Genomic DNA, 21,841 nt, shown 5'->3' with positions numbered 1-21,841 from the left:
CTATTCTATACGATGGAGTTCTTGTTTGGTGGAAATCCACACAAAAAACAACATACCTCAAAAAATTAGAGGAGGTATGCAGACTATCGATGCTTAGCATTACTGGAGCCCTGAAACCAACCCGGACGGCTGCACTGTATGCCATTCTGCACATTTCACCTTTATACCTGGTAGCAAAGAACATATCATTAACAACTGCAACCAGGCTTGCTGCCTCGGGGCAGCTTGAGCGCCGACTTTACGGCCATAGTAGTATGGCGTCATCAGTCGCAAGATGAACAGACTACCTGATTCCCTATCTGCGCTTCGAGGGAGATCTTAAGGCCACAATAGAGGTGGACGGTTGGCGCAAGGGTGCTCAAATGGCGGACGAGACGATACATGTGTACACAGATGGTTCAAAATTAGTGGAACAAGTAGGGTCTGCGGTATACTGTGCTGATCCGGAAATAAGCAGATCCTACAGGCTGCCGGATTACTGTAGCGTTTTCCAAGCGGAAATATTAGCCGTAACCAAAGCAGTAGAAACCCTGGAAGAGAATAGCTTTAGCTGCAACCATGTTAACTTTTATATTGATGGTCAAGCAGCAATTAAGGCCATATTCTCGCATAGCACAGCATCTAAATGTGTGTTAGGGTGTAAGCAGTCTCTGGAGAGAATCGGGACAGGGAGAAGCATACATCTAAATTTGGGTCCAGGGCATATGGGTATGGGAATGAGATGGGAATGAAAAAGCAGATGAACTAAAAAGGGCGCATCCCTTGAACCTTGCTCCGAAGACGTCCCAATTAGACTGGGCGAGATTAAGCGAAGGCGAGAGGTGCACATGATCGACCAAGCGGGAAAGGCGTGGGTTCAAGCGCGGGGCTGTTAAGTGTCGAAGGTTATGTGTATGTCTTACAACCTTAGACTAACAAAGTTGCTTCTATCATTAAAAAGAGAGGACTGTAGCGTCATGACGGGTATTCTGACTGGACACTGCCTTCTGGTATCACATGCCTTTAAATTAGGCTTGGTCAGTGATAGCAGATGTAGGAAGTGCGGGTTCGAGGAGGAAACGATGGAGCACTTTCTGTGCTCGTGCCCTGTACTTGCCAGGCTAAGACTCCAGCTATTAGGAGTGATACAGCTGTCAGATCTAGAAGAAGCAAGTGGCTTAAGTCTTAGGAAGCTTCTAGTATTTGCCAAGAGGACGGAGTTATTTGATACGGTTTTTCAGTTTGGTCATTAAAAACAAACTTCTGGTAAAACTACGGCCTCAATCAGTCTATGTGAGGTCCTCATGGACCGGCCAGTTCAACCTAACCTAACAGCAACCTAATTATGCTTCAGTTCCGTGTGGTTGCCATTCGGAAATATTTAACAGGTTTCCTAAGCTCGCAAGTAGACAAAAAAGCTATGCAATGCTATTTACTGCTATTAAGGACGGCCTTAAACCAATGCGAAGTGCATCTACATGAATGAGATAACATTTTGCCAAAAGACCAAAGTTTAGAAAAATTGTCTAATTAAAAAAAATTGGTGATATGAGTGGCTGGGGTTCCTAAAGATTAAAAATAAAGTTCTGCAAACTTATGCCCAATAATCACATTTTTCAGAGCTTTTTTCAATCCTTTTTAGGAACTACAGAACTATTGAAAAGCTACTCAGAACACCATATTTTTACATTCAGCGTGCTTTGCACACAGAGTATATTAGCTTTGATTGGACAACGGTTGGTTGTACAGGTATAAAAGAATCGAGATAGATATAGACTTTCATATATCAAAATCATCAGTATCGAAAAAAAAATTGATTGAGCCATATCCGTCCGCCCGTCCGATCATCCGTCCGCCCGTTTGTCCGTTAACACGATAATTTTAATTTAGTTTAATTTAATTTATTTGGATTAAAGTCGACACAGACACAATGCGGTCGACTACTATGATATATAAAATATAAAATTAATGTTTCAATTAAAAATAATTAAATTCAACCATACATATGAAAGAAAGTACAAAATATCAGGCCAGACGTGACAGTATTGAATTATGTAACTCGGAAAACGAACATTCAAAACTGATGCAGTTATACAAGTTGTTGTAGTGCGAACACCAGCTTCGCAGTGGATTATTTTTGGCAAAATTTTGCCAGCAAAGTGGTAAATAAAAAGGCACAAAGTGCCTGGACGTTCTACCAGGAACAGCAAAATTTAGTCGACTAACAAGATCAGATGAGTCGATCTCGCCCATAATGAGCTTGTGAATGAACATTACCCCGAGTAAAGTTCTTCGATTTTTCAAAGTTGGCAAATTTATAAAGAGAAGCCTATTTCTATATGGTGGCAAATGCATACTAGAATCCCAGTTAAGACCACGTAGTGCAAATATAATGAATTGCTTCTGTACTGACTCAATACGCTTTATAAAGTTTTGATACCCTGGGCACCAGACACACGAACAATACTCTAAGATTGGTCGTACCAACGATGTGTAGAGGGTCTTAGCCAGATACGGATCATTAAACTCCTTAGCCCATCGCTTCACAAAACCGAGTATACCCGTTGATTTGCTTACTATTGATGAAATATGCGTATTAAAAGTCAGTTTAGGATCAAAAAGAACGCCTAGGTCACTTACGACAGATATACGCTCCAAAGGCGTGCTGTTTAACGTATACGATGTCAAACTTGGCTTCGCTCGGTGAAATGTCATTAGTTTGCACTTCGAGCAATTCAAAACTAGTAAATTTGCAGTACACCAGCATTGAAATGAGTCCAAGTCTGCCTGAAGAAACTCCACATGGGAAGACTCCGAAGGCAAGTATGAGTAACAAAGTTTAACATCATCTGCATACATAAGAGTTCGGGAATGTATGAGAGTTTGTGGTAAGTCATTTATAGACAAGGTAAAAAGTAACGGACCGAAATGTCTACCCTGAGGCACACCAGACGTTACATCAAACAACCTAGAAAGACTGTTTTTAAACAAAACTTGTTGAGTCCGATTCGCGAGATAGCTTTCGAGCCATGCAAGTAAATGCTTCGGAAATCCAAGTAAATCAAGCTTGTAAACTAAAAGCTCATGATTGACAGAGTCAAACGCTTTACTGAAGTCGGTATAAATCACATCCGTTTGCCTACTGTTTAAAAATCCATCCATTACAAAAGAAGCAAACTCTAGCAAGTTGGTAGTAGTTGATCTACGCGGCACAAAACCATGCTGGCAGGGCGATAATATGGAGCTACACATGTGTTGAAGTTGACATGTAATTATTCGCTCAAATGTTTTGGGAATAGCTGAAAGCTTAGCTATACCTCTATAGTTCTCAATACTAGACCTACTACCTTTTTCGTGCAAAGGTATAATAAATGATTTCTTCCAAATCAATGGAAAAGTGGCAGATTCCACAGATAATTGGAATAATTTATGTATCGGCTCAGATAAGTTAACTGCACAGTATTTGAGTACACAACCAGGAACACTATCTGGACCCGGAGAAAAAATCGGTTTCAAACCGAGAAGGCTCTGAAGAACAGTATTCTTATCAATTACTGCATTAGGAATGCAATTAAAACTTTCCAAGTTGTAGGAGTGTTGACCGGGTTGAAAACGTTTAGATGAGTAGGTAAACTTGAAGAATTCTGCAAATAATTCCGCAATATCATTATCAGAACCACCATTCTTGCAACCAAAAGAAAAGGTAGCTGGAAAACCAGATGTTTTCCTCTTGGAATTAACAAAACTGTAAAATTTTTTCGGATTGTTAAAAAATTGAAATTTACAACTGCTTAAGTACAACTTATAACATTGTGGGTTTAGACAATGAAAGTTGCAACGAGCAACCGAATATTTAGAAAAATCGACAGAAGATCCTGATCTCTTGAAACGTTTATAAAGTCTAGATTTAACATTATTGAGTCTTATAAGTTGTCTTGTGAACCAAGGTGGTTTACTTGTTCCAGCACTAACACATCGAAGGGGAACACAGCTTTCAAAGAAGCCATCAAGAATACCGTAAAATAATGAAGTCGCTGAGTCAACGTCATTACTCGAATAAAGATCTGACCAGTCATGAGTAACATGAGCTTATGAAATCCGCCTTATAAAAACATCTTAAGCGGGACTGAGATTTTAATTTTGTAAAGCACAGCTCCTTAGGAGGCTGAACAATATCAATTGCTATTTCAAACGTAGGATGTAAGGGATCTTCTGGAAAAGATAAAGGAGAAACACGATTGAGAGCAATACCCACTGATTCATCCACAAATACCAGGTCAAGAATCTTGTTTTTACAATTTAAAACATTTTTGATCTGTACGAGAGATGTATCTAAAATATTTTTAACGAAATCATGCTGACAGGCGGGAGTCAAAGTGTTTGAGTCGCTCAAGCTAATCCAATTTACCGATGGTAAGTTGAAATCACCAAGAACGACTAAGCGATCTTTGTTTCGCAACTGAGAGTACAAGTTTCGAATAGCTAAATTATGGCAATTGTAAACATACGTATCCGACCGGGGCGGAATATATGAGCAACAAATATATAAGCTAAAACATTGCAGTGAAATCTTTACTGCTATAAACTCAATATCAAATGCGTTGTCCGACAACAGCAACTCGGATGAAAGGCTTGAGTTCACAGCAATAAGAACACCGCATGCTCAAGATATACGATCACGCCGGTAAACCAAGCAGTTACTTGAAAAAAGCTCAGCGTTAAAATTGTCAGGTTTTAACCAGCTCTCGGTGAAAGCAACAACCTGCGCTGTAAAAGCGAAACTGTTAGGAAAAAAGGTATTTAATTTAGATCGTAAACCACGAACATTTTGGTAATGAACGACTATAGAGAGTGAGTCGGTGACTACTTTTTTGCTGTACACGCGGTGAAGGTCATAGAGTTTTTTGGCACTATATTGGTGTTTTTCTTGTACAAATGCACCACAGAATGCTCCGGCCAAAAAAACTGTCAAGAACACTATCAACATAAAGGTGTGGCACAGTTATTTTGAAAGATGAAATTTCCCTTTCATATTTAAAGTTAAATTTGAAAACTTCTACACTAGAATTGTTAATATTAAGTTTAGAGCATATATAATTTGAAATATCGTCGACAGTCGATGAAGCATGCAACCGAGAAAAAAAAATTGCTCTGCGAGGCGGAACGGCAGTCATCTCCCTAGCACCAACAGGTTGCACCACGGAAACTTTCGAAGCAGAAAGAGATGCAGAAATTGACGTAGATGCAGGTGATGAGCCCACTGTCGAAGCATAAATTGATGTTGAAGTTGATGTAGATGCAGAAGCTGACGTAGATGCAGGTGATGAGCCCACTGTCGAAGCATAAATTGATGTTGAAGTTGATGTAGATGCAGAAGTTGATGTAGATGCAGAAGTTGACGTAGATGTAGCTGACGAACCCACTGTGGTCGATTTCTTACGACGTTTGCTAACACCTGTACGTTTGCCTTTATTACCCTCATCAATATTGAAATATCTTCACCAAATTTGTTACACGAGCTTATCTGGACCAAAAATAGATTAGTATTGAAAATGAGCGAAATCGGATCATAACCACGCCCACTTTTTATATATATAACATTTTGGAAAACACAAAAAACATGATTATTTAGTAAACAATACACCTAGAATGAAATTTGACATGTGGACTGATATTGAGACTCTTGATAAAAATTTGAAAACATTTTTTAAATGGGCGTGGCACCCCCCACGTGATAAAATCAATTTTACAAATATTATTCATCATAAATCAAAAATCGTTAAACCTATCGTAACAAAATTCACCAGAGAGGTTGCCTTTATTATAAGGAATGCTTTGAAAAAAAAATTTGCGAGATCGGCTGAGGACCACGCCCACTTTTATATAAAAGATTTTTAAAGGGGTCGTGGACGAATAAAATAAGCTATATCTTTGCAAAAAAGAGCCTTATATCAATGGTGTTTCATTTCCCAAGTGGATTTGTAACAATAAATAGGAAAAGCTTCAAATTTAAAAAAATGGGCGTGGCACTGCTCCTTTTATGACTAAGCAATTTTCTATGTTTCGGGAGCCATAACTCGAAGAAAAATTAACGGATCGTAAAAAAATCGGGTACAAAAATTTTCTCTATAGCAGGAAATATTTCTAGAAAAAATAGACGAGATCGGTTAAAGACCATGCCCACTTTTATATGAAAGATGTTTAAAGCGGTCGTAGACCAAAATAATGAGCTATATCTTAGCGAAAAAGATCTTTGTATCAATAGAATTTTACTTTTTAAACTGAATTATAACATTAAATTGGAAAACACTAAAATTTTTTGAAATGGGTGTGGCACCGCTCCTTTTATGACTAAGCAATTTTCTATGTTTCGGGAGCCATAACTCGAAGAAAACTTAACATATCGCAATGAAATTGTGTACACATATCTTATAACTTTAAACGAGCAATTCTTGGTTGTTGGTATAGGCAAACGATCTCGGGAACGGCTCAACCGATTTAAATGAAATTTGACACAGAGATAATGTATCACCTTCTAAGACTTTCTACCTAGGTGTTGCCACTCAGAATATTTCACAAGGTTGCCACTTATTCGAAATTAAAAAAAAATTGCATGAGATATGCCGATATGGGTATCAAACGAAAGGTATTTCACTCCGCATTACAATAGGGACATGTTTGAGTAGGTTTGCCATTTAGGGTTGCCACCTTTTCGAAAAAAATTAGATATGCCGATATGGGTATCAGACGTAAGATATTTCACTCCGCAATACAATAGGGACATTTTTGAGTAGGGTTGCCATTTAGGGTTGTCACCTATTCGAAATGAAGAAAAAAATAGCATGAGATATGCCGATATGGGTGTCAAACGAAAGGTATTTCACTCCGCATTACAATAGGGACAGTTTTGAATAGGGTTGCCATTTAGGGTTGCCACCTATTCGAAATTGAAAAAAAATTGCATGAGATATGCCGATATGGGTATCAAAGGAAAGGTATTTTACTCCGGATTACAATAGGGACAGTTTTGAGTAGAGTTGCCATTTAGGGTTGCCACCTATTCGAAATTGAAAAAAAATTGCATGAGATATGCCGATATGGGTATCAAAGGAAAGGTATTTCACTCCGCATTACAATAGGGACAGTTTTGAGAAGGGTTGCCATTTAGGGTTGCCACATATTGGAAATTGAAAAAAATTGCATGAGATATGCCGATATGGGTATCAAAGGAAAGGTATTTCACTCCGCATTACAATAGGGACAATTTTGAGTAGGGTTGTCATCCTTTTCGAAATTAAAAACAATTGCATGAGATATGCCGATATGGGTATCAAACGAAAGGTATTTCACTCCGCATTACAATAGGGACAGTTTTGAGTAGGGTTGCCATTTAGGGTTGCCACCTATTCGAAATTGAAAAAAAAATTGCATGAGATATGCCGATATGGGTATCAAAGGAAAGGTATTTCATTCCGCATAACAATAGGGAAATTTTTGAGTAGGGTTGCCATTTAGGATTGCCACCTTTTCGAAAAAAAAATTGCATGAGATATGCCGATATGGGTATCAAACGTAAGGTATTTCACTCCGCAATACAATAGGGACATTTTTGAGTAGGGTTGCCATTTAGGGTTGGGGTAGTTAGACGAAATAGTACCTACTCTACTTACTCATATTCTATTAAAGCTTTAAAGGAGAACATTAAAATTAAAAATCTTCTTAAAAAAATCTTACACATGTTTCGACTTAATTTTCTTATTTTCACCACGCTAATAAAATTGAAATACAATATCAAGGCACCGTGGCAAATTCTAGCAAATTATATTTAAAATATTAAAAAAAATATGCTTTTTAGCAATATGAAATGAATAATTGCAATTTCTCACAGCTTACTATTAGAAAGATTTCTCACCATAGCAAAAATATATCTCACCATGGTAATTTGCTACCGTTTAACACTAGAGGCACGTCATCTAACCATTTAAGTACTTACCAACAGATGGCGCTTAGGGAATTAAGTTGACATTTAATTAAACTAACTGATAGTTGTCATTCGTGAAATTTACAAGTTTTTTGAATGTAATAAAATTGTGAGACTTTCATAGTGTAGATCTAAAAGAATGTTTGAAATTAATAATTCGTCGCATGAAGATACTCGACCTAAATAACTTAGTTCTCGATTTCACTAATTGTCATAATAATCCCTTATACTATAGGCTGGAATTACCCATTTCAAATTTTTCATTCCAGTTTATTTTGCGGTTAGTGTTTGTTTTTGAAATCTATTTTTAAGGAATTAAAATATTGGTAAGTAAAAATATATATATATATATATATATATATATATTAAAGACCACGGCAACTAAGATATAAAACAAATTTAAAACGGTCGTAGACTAGAATAATAAGCTATAACTTAACAAAAAATAGTTTTGAATCAATTATGTTTCACTTATCAAGTTTTATTGTAAGAGGAAATGGGGAGAAATTTATTTTTTTTTAAACGGGTGGTGTAACGTGTTATGTAGAAAAGTAATTTATCTCAAATGAAATGTACAATTGAAGCTCACGCTGAGTATATAATGTTCGGTTACACCCGAACTTAGACACCTTTACTTGTTTAGTTTTATTTTATTTTTTTAATATTCGACTTTTGGAAAAATACCAATGGACGTAAACTTGCAGAATTTTTTCTCCTTTCAGGAACTATTTGAAACCTATTTAGAAAAGATTTTGCTTTTTTGTATTGTGAGATTGTGTATTCAAATTCACAGGCATGCTGTAGTCGTAATAGTAGAAGAGTGTCAAATGCGCCACTTCAAAAAATTTTTACAAAGCACAGATTGCATCTGTAAATAATTTTTTATGAAATTGGAGTACAAATTAATTTTAATTTTTTACTACATAGAAGTATTGAATGTTTATACTGATACGTTTTGTGTGAATAAAATGAAAAAACGCTTGAAAAGTTGTCTTAAACTTTTAGATTTTTTGGCCTTTAATATTTTTATTTAGCTGGTTTTAGGTTATTTTTCTGGTCATCTAGTTTTTTTCTGAAAAAATTCTGGCAAAACTGCACCTGATCATCTCAAAAATGCCTGATCTGCTTAAATAAAGAAACAGATTAGTGTAATTATAATCATCCTTTCAGTATTGCAATTCAAAGAACACTATTCAATAAATAATAAAATAGTTAGAAAACAAATTTTTTAGTTAAACGGTTTTATTGAAAACACTACTTACATGAAGTAATAATAATACTAAAAGCTAGAAAATAATTAGGTAGGTCCTAGGTACTAGTCATAATACTCCTCATCAATCTAGGGCGTTGATCAGACAATTAAATAAAAGCGTTGGGCGCTTGAAATTTCTAAAAATTTGAGGCGTAGCATAACTTGATTAAGGTTCAGTTGGTCTTATATATGACTATCAATAGAGATTTGACGCGTCCATCGCTTTTATTTAATTGTCTGATCAACGCCCTGACCAACGCATGCGTACACCAAATGCAAGTCGGTAGATACCGCATTGCATAGGGTGGTAATAACCATAGAGAGAGCCCTGGAATATAAGGAATATGCTCTAGGTATCTCCTTGGATATTCCCGGGGCTTTCAATAATGTTTCTAAACGCGCGATTATGGATGGTCTTAATTACATTAAAGTACATCCAGCCTTAACGATATGAGTGGGCTGCTGATTGGACAGGGGCACGCCGCAGGGAGGGGTGCTATCACTTCTGCTGTGGACGCTGGTCATCAACCAACTGCTCAGGCGATTCGATGAGGGGCCCGTAAAACTTACGGCTTGCGCAGATGACGTTGCTATTGTCATAAGTGGAAAGTGCCTTCCAACGATTAGTTCTTTGATGGATCGGGCGCTTCGGGATATTCATACCTGGGCATCTAATGTCGGTTTGAAAGTCAATGCAGAGAAGACGAATATGGTCTTGTTTGCAAAGGGGTACAAGGTCCCAAATTGGACCAGGCCTAAGTTAGGAAGGGTGACCTTACAGGAGAAACCTTGCACAAAATATCTAGGAGTCATCCTAGACAGTAAGCTGTCATGGAAACTCAACGTGGAGGATAGGGTGAAGAAGGCCTCAGCGGGACTTTATGCATGTAAAAGAATGTTGGGGCGTACGTGGGGTTTATCGCCCTCTCTTTCTCATTGCGTTTTAACAGCGATTGTAAGCCCTATTCTATACGATGGAGTTCTTGTTTGGTGGAAATCCACACAAAAAACAACATACCTCAAACAATTAGAGGAGGTATGCAGACTATCGATGCTTAGCATTACTGGAGCCCTGAAAACAACCCCGACGACTGCACTGTATGCCATTCTGCACATTTCACCTTTATACCTGGTAGCAAAGAACATATCATTAACAACTGCAACCAGGCTTGCTGCCTCGGGGCAGCTTGAGCGCCGACTTTACGGCCATAGTAGTATGGCATCATCAGTCGCAAGACGAACAGACTACCTGATTCCCTATCTGCGCTTCGAGGGAGATCTTAAGGCCACAATAGAGGTGGACGATTGGCGCAAGGGTGCTCAAATGGCGGACGAGACGATACATGCGTACACAGATGGTTCCAAATTAGTGGAACAAGTAGGGTCTGCGGTATACTGTGCTGATCCGAAAATAAGCAGATCCTACAGGCTGCGGGATTACTGTAGCGTTTTCCAAGCGGAAATATTAGCCGTAACCAAAGCAGTAGAAACCCTGGAAGAGAATAGCTTTAGCTGCAACCATGTTAACTTTTATATTGATGGTCAAGCAGCAATTAAGGCCATAATCTCGCATAGCACAGCATCTAAATGTGTGGTAGAATGTAAGCAGTCTCTGGAGAGAATCGGGACAGGGAGAAGCATACATCTAAATTTGGGTCCAGGGCATATGGGAATGAGATGGGAATGAAAAAGCAGATGAACTAAAAAGGGCGCATCCCTTGAAGCTTGCTCCGAAGACGTCCCAATTAGACTGGGCGAGATTAAGCGAAGGTGAGAGGTGCACATGATCGACCATGGGGGAAAGGCGTGGGTTCAAGCGCGTGGCTGTAAAGTGTCGAAGGTTATGTGGATGTCTTACAACATTAGACTAACAAAGTTGCTTCTATCATTAAAAAGAGAGGATTGTATCGTCATGACGGGTATTCTGACTGGACACTGCCTTCTGGTATCACATGCCTTTAAATTAGGCTTGGACAGTGATAGCAGATGTAGGAAGTGCGGGTTCGAGGAGGAACCCGCTTTCTGTGCTCGTGCCCTGCACTTGCCAAGCTAAGACTCCAGCTATTAGGAGTGATACAGCTGTCAGATCTAGAAGAAGCAAGTGGCTTAAGTCTTAGGAAGCTTCTAGTATTTGCCAAGAGGACGGAGTTATTTGATACGGTTTTTCTGGTAAAACTACGGCCTCAATCAGTCTATGTGAGGTCGTCATGGACCGGCCAGTTCAACCTAACCTAACAGCAACCTAATATTGCTTCAGTTCCGATTTTTGCTCAAGTTATCGTGTTAACGGTCGGGCGGAAGGACAGACCGTCGACTGTGTATAAAAACTGGGCGTGGCTTCAAAACCGATTTCGCCCTTTTTCACAGAAATAAATTATCGTCCCAGAATCTAAGCCCCTACCAAATTTCACAAGGATTGGTAAATTTTTGTTCGACTTATGGCATTAAAAGTATCCTAGACAAATTAAATGAAAAAGGGCGGAGCCATGCCCATTTTGAAATTTTCTTTTATTTTCGCATTTTGATGCACCATATCATTACTGGAGTTGAATGTTGACATAATTTACTTATATACTGTAAAGATATTAAATTTTTTGTTAAAATTTGACTTTAAAAAAAAAATTTTTTTAAAAGTGGGCGTGGTAGTTCTCCGATTTTGATAATTTTTATTAAGCATACATATAGTAATAGAAGTAACATACCTGCCAAATTTCATTATGATATCTTCACCGGCTGCCAAATTACAGCTTGCAAAACTTTTAAATTACCTTCTTTTAAAAGTGGGCGGTGCCACTCCCATTGTCCAAAATTTTACTAATTTTCTATTCCGCGTCATAAGTTCAACTCACCTACCAAGTTTCATCGCTTTATTCGTCTTTGGTAATGAATTATCGCACTTTTTCGGTTTTTCGAAATTTTCGATATAGAAAAAGTGGGCGTGGTTATAGTCCGATTTCGTTCATTTTAAATAGCGATCTGAGATGAGTGCCCAGGATTCTACATACCAAATTTCATCAAGATACCTCAAAATTTACTCAAGTTATAGTGTTAACGGACGGACGGACAGACCGACGGACGGACGGACGGACGGACGGACATGGCTCAATCAAATTTTTTTCGATCCTGATGATTTTGATATATGGAAGTCTATATCTATCTCGATTCCTTTATACCTGTACAACCAACCGTTATCCAATCAAAGTTAATATACTCTGTGAACTCTGCTCAACTGAGTATAAACAAGTAAGGAAGGCTAAGTTCGGGTGTAACCGAACATTACATACTCAGTTGAGAGCTGTGGAGACAAAGTAAGGGAAAATCACCATGTTGTAAAAAGAACCTAGGGTAACCCTGGAATGTGTTTGTATGACATGTGTATCAAATGGAAGGTATTCAATAGTATTTTAAGAGGAAGTGGGCCATAGTTCTATAGATGGACGCCATTTAGGGATATCGCCACAAAGGTGCACCAGAGTTGACTCTAGAATTTGTTTGTACGATATGGGTACCAAATGAAATGTGTTAATGATAATTTTAAAAGGGAGTGGGCCTTAGTTCTATAGGTGGACGCCTTTTCGACATATCGCCATAAAGGTGGACCAGGGGTGACTCTAGAATTTATTTTGTAGGATATGGGTATCAAATGAAAGGTATTAATGAGTATTTTAAAAGAGCTTGGGCCTAAGTTCTATAGATGGACGCCGTTTCGAGATATCGCCATAAAGATGGACCAGGGGTGACTCTAGAATTTGTTTGTACGATATGAGTATCAAACGAAAGGTGTTAATGAGTATTTTAAGAGGGCGTGGGCCTTAGTTCTATATGTGGACGCCTTTTCGAGATATCGCCATAAAGGTGGACCAGGGCTGACTCTAGAATGTGTTTGTACTATATGCGTATCAAATGAAAGGTGTTAATGAGTATTTTGAAAGGGAGTGGGCCTTAGTTCTATAGGTGGACGCCTTTTCGGAATATCGTTAAAAAAGTGGACCAGGGTTGACTCTAGAATGCGTTTGTACAATATGGGTATCAAACGAAAGGTGCTAATAAGTGTTTTAAAAGGGAGTGGGCCTTAGTTCTATAGGTGGACGCCTTTTCGGAATATCGTTATAAAAGTGGACCAGGGGTGACTCTAGAATGCGTTTGTACAATATGGGTATCAAATGAAAGGTGCTAATGAGTATTTTAAAAGGGCGTGGGCCTTAGTTCTATAGGTGGACGTCTTTTCGAAATATCGCCATAAAGGTGGACCAGGGGTGACTCCCAGGCGTAGTCACTTCAGAATTCTGCAGTTAAACTGTAATGGACTAACTGGGAAGATTACGGAGATAGTCGATTTCATGAAGCGGCACAACATCCGCATTGCTGCGATTCAAGAGACTAAACTCACAGCAAGATCTGCATTGCAGACCTGCTCTGGGTATAACGTTCACAGGAAAGACCGCGAGAGCGGAAATGGAGGCGGTCTCGCGTTTATCATACACCACTCTGTGCAATATTATATATTTGATCCTGGGATCGACCGCAGGGACAATGTCTTAGAACGTCAGGGCCTATCTGTCCGGTCAGGCGATGCAAACCTAGAAATCATCAACATCTACATACCTCCTGCCACCTGTTGCCCCAGTATCAGGGCATTACTCACTGGCAACAATCGCATTATCTCAGGTGATTTCAATGCCCATCATGATCTATGGCATTCAAATTTGCGGGCGGACAGTAGGGGTGAGATTTTGGCGGATCAAATAGAAGAAACGATGTTCTGCACAATAAACGGAGACGCCCCCACACGTATGGTAGAAAGCTGTCACAGCTCGCCAGATATCTCAATCGTGAGCGCAGAACTCGTAAACTGCGTCAACTGGCAGCCGATGGTAACATTGGCATCCGACCACCTGCCCATACTTATTTCGCTTGAGCGTACCGCCGACTTCGTCGTCACTGAAAAACGCACTTTCATAAACTTCAAAAAAGGGAAGTGGGAAGAATATAAATCCTTTACAGACAGCCGCCTAGCTGCCCTCCCTATCCCGACTGATGCCCACCAAGGGGAGCGTGCCTTCCGTAAGGTCATTAAATCCGCCTCGGCACATTTCATTCCCGAAATCCGGCCCCACTTCCCGGCGGAGGCCGCAAACTTAGCGAGAGAACGTGACCTTATAAGACAGCTTGATCCAGGCGACCCCCAAATAAGGGATATAAACCAACGCATCAGATTGCTTGTGGATGAACACAAGCGGGCGAAATGGGAGGAGCACCTAAGAGGTTGTAACCTCTCTACCGGTGTGGGTAAACTTTGGTCCACCGTAAAGTCCCTATCGAATCCGACTAAGCACAAAGACAAAGTTTCCATCGCCTTTGGCGACAAAGTGCTGTTGGACGCGAAAAAATGCGCGAGCGCTTTCTGCCGACAATATATAATGCATCCTACGGTCGACAAAGATAGACGGAGAGCCAATAGACGCGCACATAAACACAAATTCAGCGCGTCAACAATCACCATCACCGCTAAAGAGGTTGAGGACGCCATTGGTCGGGCTAAACCATCCAAAGCAGTGGGCCCAGACGGCATAGCCATGCCGATGCTTAAAAACCTAGGGAAAGAGGGTTTCAAATATTTAGCGCATGTCTTCAACTTGTCTCTTTCCACCTTTGTCATACCTGAATGGAAAATGGCCAAGGTGCTCCCGCTACTAAAGCCTGGGAAACCAGCTAACATAGGTGAGTCGTATCGTCCGATATCTCTCCTATCGCCAGTGGCCAAGACGCTTGAAGCCATTTTGCTCCCTTATTTCCAAGCAAATTTGCAGCTAGCCCCTCATCAGCATGGCTTCAGAAAACTCCATAGCACTACCACCGCGCTAAATGCCATTAGCACCCAGATAAATTGCGGTTTAAATCAATACCCCCACCATAGAACAGTACTCGTAGCGCTAGACCTATCAAAAGCTTTTGATACGGTCAACCATGGCTTGTTACTGCAAGACCTGGAAGGGTCTACCCTTCCCCCATGTCTTAAAAGGTGGACCGCAAATTATCTGGGTGGTCGGCAGGCATCGGTGCAATTTAGAAACGAAACATCAAAACCAAGGAGAATTAAACAAGGGGTGCCACAGGGTGGTGTCCTATCCCCACTTTTGTTTAATTTCTACATATATAAGCTACCTTCACCACCGGAAGGAGTCACAATCGTTTCCTACGCCGATGACTGCACAATAATGGAAACAGGCCCACGCCCAAAGATCGATGCGCTATGCAATAAAATAAACGGCTACCTCCCTTATCTCTCCAGTTTTTTCGCCTCGCGAAACCTGGCATTATCACCGACTAAATCTTCCGCGACCTTATTTACAACATGGACGCCCCAAATGTCGACCATTTTGAACATCCACGTCGATGGCACTACGCTACCGACTGTCCTACACCCCAAAATCTTGGGTGTGACATTTGATCAGGATCTACGTTTTGGTGAGCACGCAACCGCAATTGTTCCGAGAATTCAGAGCCGTAACAAAATCCTCAAATCCCTCGCTGGCAGTACTTGGGGAAAAGATAAAGAAACGCTCATGACTACATACAAAGCAATTAGCCAGCCGATTACGTGCTACGCGTCACCCATATGGTCGCCAAGCCTAAAAACCACCCACTGGAAGAAACTACAGGCCTGCCAAAATACTGCTCTCAGAATCGCCACGGGCTGTCTTCTTATGTCCCCAGAACACCATCTGCATAATGAGGCGACAATACTCCCCATCAGAGAGAGAAATGAGATGCTGACCAAACAGTTCCTGCTGAATACCCAGAAACCTCATCCCAACCGACATCTGATTGATGAACCAGTACCGCCTAGGGGCTTAAGGAGTCATCTCCGTAAGCATTTCGAGGAAATACGGCACCTGAGAACCCAGCCGTATGAAGTGAAAAAACACAAGCAGGTCCTTGGTGAACTCCATAAACAGGCGTCGGACCTTTATGACGGGAATTGCCCGGTGAATCCAGAACTTAACGAAAATTATCCAAAACTTGCGGAAGAGGAACGCATACTCCCCAGGGAAACGCGTGTCACTCTTGCTCAACTTCGTTCTGGATACTGTAACAGGTTAAACTCTTACCTATCCAGAATCAACCCCGACATACAAAATGTATACCCCGTTTGCAATGTGTACCCACATGACACCAACCATCTCTTCAATTGTAATGTGGAACCAACGCTTCTAACACCCTTTTCCTTATGGTCCACCCCTGTTGAAACGGCAAGTTTCCTTGGACTCCCGTTAGAGGATATTGATGACAATTTGTGATCGGTCGCGGCTATTAGGTGGGGCGAGCATTGCTACAACAACAACAACAGGGGTGACTCTAGAATTTGTTTGTACGATATGGATATCAAATGAAAGGTGTTAATGAGTATTTTAAAAGGGCGTGGGCATTAGTTCTATAGGTGAACGCCTTTTCGAAATATCGCCATAAAGGTGGACCAGGGGTGACTCTAGAATTTGTTTGTACGATATGGGTATCAAATGAAAGGTGCTAATGAGTATTTTAAAAAGGTGTGGGCCTTGGTTCTATATGTGGACGCCTTTTCGAGATATCGCCATAAACGTGGACCAGGGGTGAGTCTAGAATGTGTTTGTACGATATGGGTATCAAATTAAAGGTATTAATGAGGGTTTTAAAAGGGAGTGGCCCTTAGTTGTATATGTGAAGGCTTTTTCGAGATATCGACCAAAATGTGGACCAGGGTGATCCAGAACATCATCTGTCGGGTACCGCTAATTTATTTATATATGTAATACAACGAACAGTATTCCTTCCAAGATTCCAAGGGCTTTTGATTTCGCCCTGCAAAACTTTTTCATTTTCTTCTACTTAATATGGTAGGTGTCACACCCATTTTACCAAGTTTTTTTCTAAAGTTATATTTTGCGTCAATAGACCAATACAATTACCATGTTTCATCCCTTTTTTCGTATTTGGTATATAATTATGGCATTTTTTAATTTTTCGTAATTTTTGATATCGAAAAAGTGGGCGTGGTCATAGTCGGATTTCGGCCATTATTTCACCAATACAAAGTGAGTTCAGATAAGTAAGCGAACTGAGTTTAGTAAAGATATATCGATTTTTGCTCAAGTTGTCGTGTTAACGGCGGAGCGGAAGGACAGACGGTCGACTGTGTATAAAAACTGGGCGTGGCTTCAACCGATTTCGCCCTTTTTCACAGAAAACAGTTATCGTCCTAAAATCTAAGCCTCTACCAAATATCACAAGGATTGGTAAATTTTTGTTCGACTTATGGCATTAAAAGTATCCTAGACAAATTAAATGAAAAAGGGCGGAGCCTCGCCTATTTTGAAATTTTCTTTTATTTTTGTATTTTGCTGCACAATATCATTACTGGAGTTGACTGTTTACATAATTTACTTATATACTGTAAAGATATTAACTTTTCTTTTAAAATTTGAATTAAAAACAATTTTTTTTTTTAAAAGTGGGCGTGGTCGTTATCCGATTTTGCTAATTTTTATTAAGCAGACATATAGTAATAAGAGTAACGTTCCCGCCAAATTTCATCATGATATCTTCAACGACTACCAAATTACAGCTTGCAAAACTTCTAAATTACCTTCTTTTAAAAGTGGGCGGTGCCACGCCCATTGTCCAAAATTTTACTATTTTTCTATTATGCGTCATAAGTTCAACTCACCTACCAAGTTTCATCGCTTAATCCATATTTGGTAATGAATTATCGCACTTTTTCGATTTTTCGAAATTTTTGATATCGAAAAAGTGGGCGTGGTTATTGTCCGATATCGTTCATTTTAAATTGCGATCTAAGATGAGTGCCCAGGAACCTGCATACCAAATTTCATCAAGATACCTCAAAATTTACTCAAGTTATCGTGTTAACGGACAGACGGACGGACGGACATGGCTCAATCGAATTTTTTTTCGATACTGATGATTTTGATATATGGAAGTCTATTTCTATCTGGATTCCTTTATACCTGTACAACCAACCGTTATCCAATCAAAGTTAATATACTATGTGAGCTCTGCTCAACTGAGTATAAAAATTAAAAAAATTAATTTATGCTGTATAAATAAAATTAAAAAGGAAAGTTTTCACTATATGTTTATAGCAACAGAAGCACAGCACACAATTTTGCAAACGAAAAATTGTAAACAAACATCTTCTTCTTGCTCTATTCTAGGCGTATTTACGCCAAGCGGCCAACATTGCTGTACGCCTAGCTACATGAACATGCTTTGTCGCTTTCATGCAGCAGACGCCTCGTACGCATCTCTCTATTCAAGTACATGTGTTCGACATCAAATCGTACATATTCCACCTGCGGCGTCTAATACGCGTCTATGACGCTTAGCCTCGTGTGTAACTTGCCTTATGCACCTAGACAGAAGTTAGGGCAGAACAATATCTGTCTGGTCTGCTAGTCTTATTAAATAGTGCATACAGATAGCACCTATGTTGACAAAATCCAAACAAGGTGAATATAATTTCATTGGAAATTTTTTCTCAGTTGTGTAATGTTTTCCTAGTTCTAAATAAGTACATCTTTAGAAAGGTTTAAATTTCTTTCAATAAGATCCGGAAAGAAACTGTAAATAGGCTTATAAAACCAAAGTTATAGGCACGCAAGTGTCCCAACGTACGAAAAGCACGTTTTCTACCAGTCACTCCTGATTTAGGGGTGTCTGGGGAAAATCTTGTATGCAGCCACTATTAGACCTTTAACTTTTTTGGTATTACACGATGTATAGAATTAAGTAGAACTAAAATGTGTGCGACTTTTCATTCCAACGTTCGGTGATGGTGTCTAATCCTTTTGTATATGTATTCGCTTTTTCCAAAAAATACATGGGTATTTCGTACTCGATGCTTTTTTCCAAGTGCTGAATAGTTTATCGATGCTTTACCTCAACACTTATCCATTAACACCATAAATTGAGATCCTCGACAATGCGGTAAAAGCACCGCATTTAACTAAAACCGACTTTTTGACTGAAATTATGAAAAGCTGCTAACTCCGTAAAATTTCAATACATTTTACCTTGTCATGCAATAGAGCCCTTTCGTTCTACTAAGAAATTTTGGTGGATGGAGCTAGCGGATTGTACAGCATCACCGAGATTATGTTTGTATTGAAAATGCTCGAAATCAGATTATATCCATGCCTACTTTCAAAAATGGGAAAAAGAAACAATATTTTAACAAAATCTTCTGAAGTAGTGAAACTTGATGAGTGGATAAAAAAAGTTACAATGTACAATATAAATTTATTACAATTTTGTAAAATTTTCGTCGCTTCGCCCACATAAGACAGAAGCAAATTTAAAAGTTTTGCAAAACGTTAATAAAAAGCCGTTGATATCACTTTGCAATATGGTGGAATATGGTCCTTGGTACTATACATAGATCCGATCAAATTGAAGAAATGGGACCTACAGTTTTAATCCTACAGCTACAGGTCCCGGCCCACCCATCGATGACCTTTGTACCAGTTTTCCTTGCGCAACCTGACATTGTCACCGACCAAATAATAGGGGGCCTTATTTATAACATACATATAACAAACGTGACCATATTAGACATTCACGTCGATGACATTACGTTACCTTCTACCAAGAATACTAGGAGTGAAGTTCGATCAGGATCTACATTTTGGTGAGCATGCATCCGTAATTGTACCTAGAATCCAGATCCGTAACAAAATTCTCAAATCTCATGCCGGCAGCATTTGGGGTGACGATAAAGAGACGCTCATTACCACTTACAAAGCAATTTGCCGGCCGCTTGCATGCTACGCGGGCTGTCTTCTTATGTCCCCAAAGCACCACTTCATAGTGAGGCGAGAATACTCCCCATTAGGGAGAGACCTCGGACCACGTCCTTAAAGTTAAATACCCTAAACTCGCAGATGAGGAGAAGAATCTCCCTATGGAGACGCGCGTCACTCTAGCTCAACTTCGATCTGGATACTGTAACAGGCTAAACTCGTACCTATCCAGAATCAACCCCGACATACATAACATGACACCAAACATCTTTTCATTTGCAATGTGGAACCAACACCTCTAACACCCCTTTCTCTGTGGTTCTCCCCTCATATGACAATGCAAAGTACATACATTTTATTTAGTGAACCTCTCCACAAAACGTTTGATGCCATAAAAAAATTATTGACGCGATTTACCTCCGAGGAGATTCAGACCCAGCTTCTCTTCCAATATGCGTCGTGCTCAATACATCGGCATCTGCAAAGGCAGATAAATATTCACTGGGAAGCTTTTCATGGGAGAAGTACGGAGTTCTTGCGAAACCACTTTAGAGACCCCTTTAGAAAAACTTTTTTCTAACTGACATTTGTTTTTAAGCACCATAAGTCGATCAAAAATCTTTTAAATAATTTAATGCTAATAACGTTTCTATTTAAGTGTATCCTTAAAATATATGTAAGAGCACACAAATGAGTATATAATGTTAGGTTTCGTCCAAACTTAAACTGTCTTACTTGTTTTCTATTAAATTCAAAACATTCGATCTCATTTCAAAAAAAAAATTTCTTTTCTCTTCTCTTTTGGTAAAAATTCCGAAGTACTCACTTGGATCGAGTATACTCGATGCCTTTTACTGTGTATGAGTACTAGCATCGATAATTTGAGTCGAGAATTTTATATGAGTACCGGTGTCGGCAATTTTTCTATAAGTTCTATCACTAGAAAAGGGAATTAGATTTTGTAAAGAGAATTAATGTCAGTGAGTAAATTCCAGCATGATGCGGACATTAATTCACTTGCGGATTTGGAATCGATGTTAAATAAGGTCAGTTCCACTGACACTATTGCACTTAGCCTTTTAGCACAATCATGATTCTGAATGCTTCGGATTTGAATGTTATGATTTTTTAACAACTTACGTTCTGACGAGCTGTCCATGAATTGCATAAAAGCGAAGCGTCTTCTAACATGCGGGTCTGAAAAGATTCATAAGCAAATACAATTTATTTACTTTTTATATTGATTATTCGTGTATTAAATATTTTCTACTAACTATATTGCCTGAATAATATTAATCAATGTATCTATTGGAGGTCTCAGTGGCGTGCCTAAGTGGTTTCCTAAAGACAAGCCCAATCCATAATTCATCCAGCTCTTTTGGGCGTTTATTGTTACGTGTTTAGTTTTCTCTACGCATTTCTTTGTTTAATCTGTGTGAGTGCTTTGTCCTCTTTAAACCAGTTTTAAATAACCGAAGATAGGCAGTATGGCCTAGAAGGTTTCATGTTGCCATACCAAATTATTCCCGAGATGGTCGGGCTAATACCTTAATGGTGCTTGTTACCAGAACGTACCGGATCTGCATCCGGCAAAGGACCATCAACATCGACAACGCTCCCCAAGGCCTTCGGGGAGTTTACTTATCGCTACAACAACAACAACAACGTCTCAGCGGCGGTATATTTTTCTCCAAGTTATTATTATTACATGCATATTTACTAAAGTGTTATTTTAATGGAACTGTATTGTGCAATTTTCAAAATATGAGTCCTTTGAAAGCATATACAAGTTAATAAATGATCTGATATACTCGTAGATTGGTACAGAAT

General features: G+C 39.3%; 1 protein-coding gene across 7 annotated transcripts in view; it reads right to left on the bottom strand.

Moving 5' to 3' along the window:
* The window catches only part of acj6 (abnormal chemosensory protein 6), a 1,105,866-nt gene that overhangs the window by 937,868 nt on the left and 146,157 nt on the right, over nucleotides 1-21,841 (bottom strand). For all 7 annotated transcript variants that reach the window (XM_067782334.1, XM_067782333.1, XM_067782337.1 and 4 more), the window contains exon 2: nucleotides 21,152-21,208. In XM_067782334.1, the coding sequence (XP_067638435.1) occupies nucleotides 21,152-21,208 (57 nt within the window). The remainder of the gene's footprint in view (nucleotides 1-21,151; nucleotides 21,209-21,841) is intronic.

Source organism: Eurosta solidaginis, chromosome 4 (genome assembly GCF_040869045.1).
Source record: "Eurosta solidaginis isolate ZX-2024a chromosome 4, ASM4086904v1, whole genome shotgun sequence".
Lineage (NCBI taxonomy): Eukaryota > Metazoa > Arthropoda > Insecta > Diptera > Tephritidae > Eurosta > Eurosta solidaginis.
The sequence above is the reverse complement of the archived record's forward strand: the minus strand, read 5'-3'. Positions and strand labels throughout refer to the sequence as shown.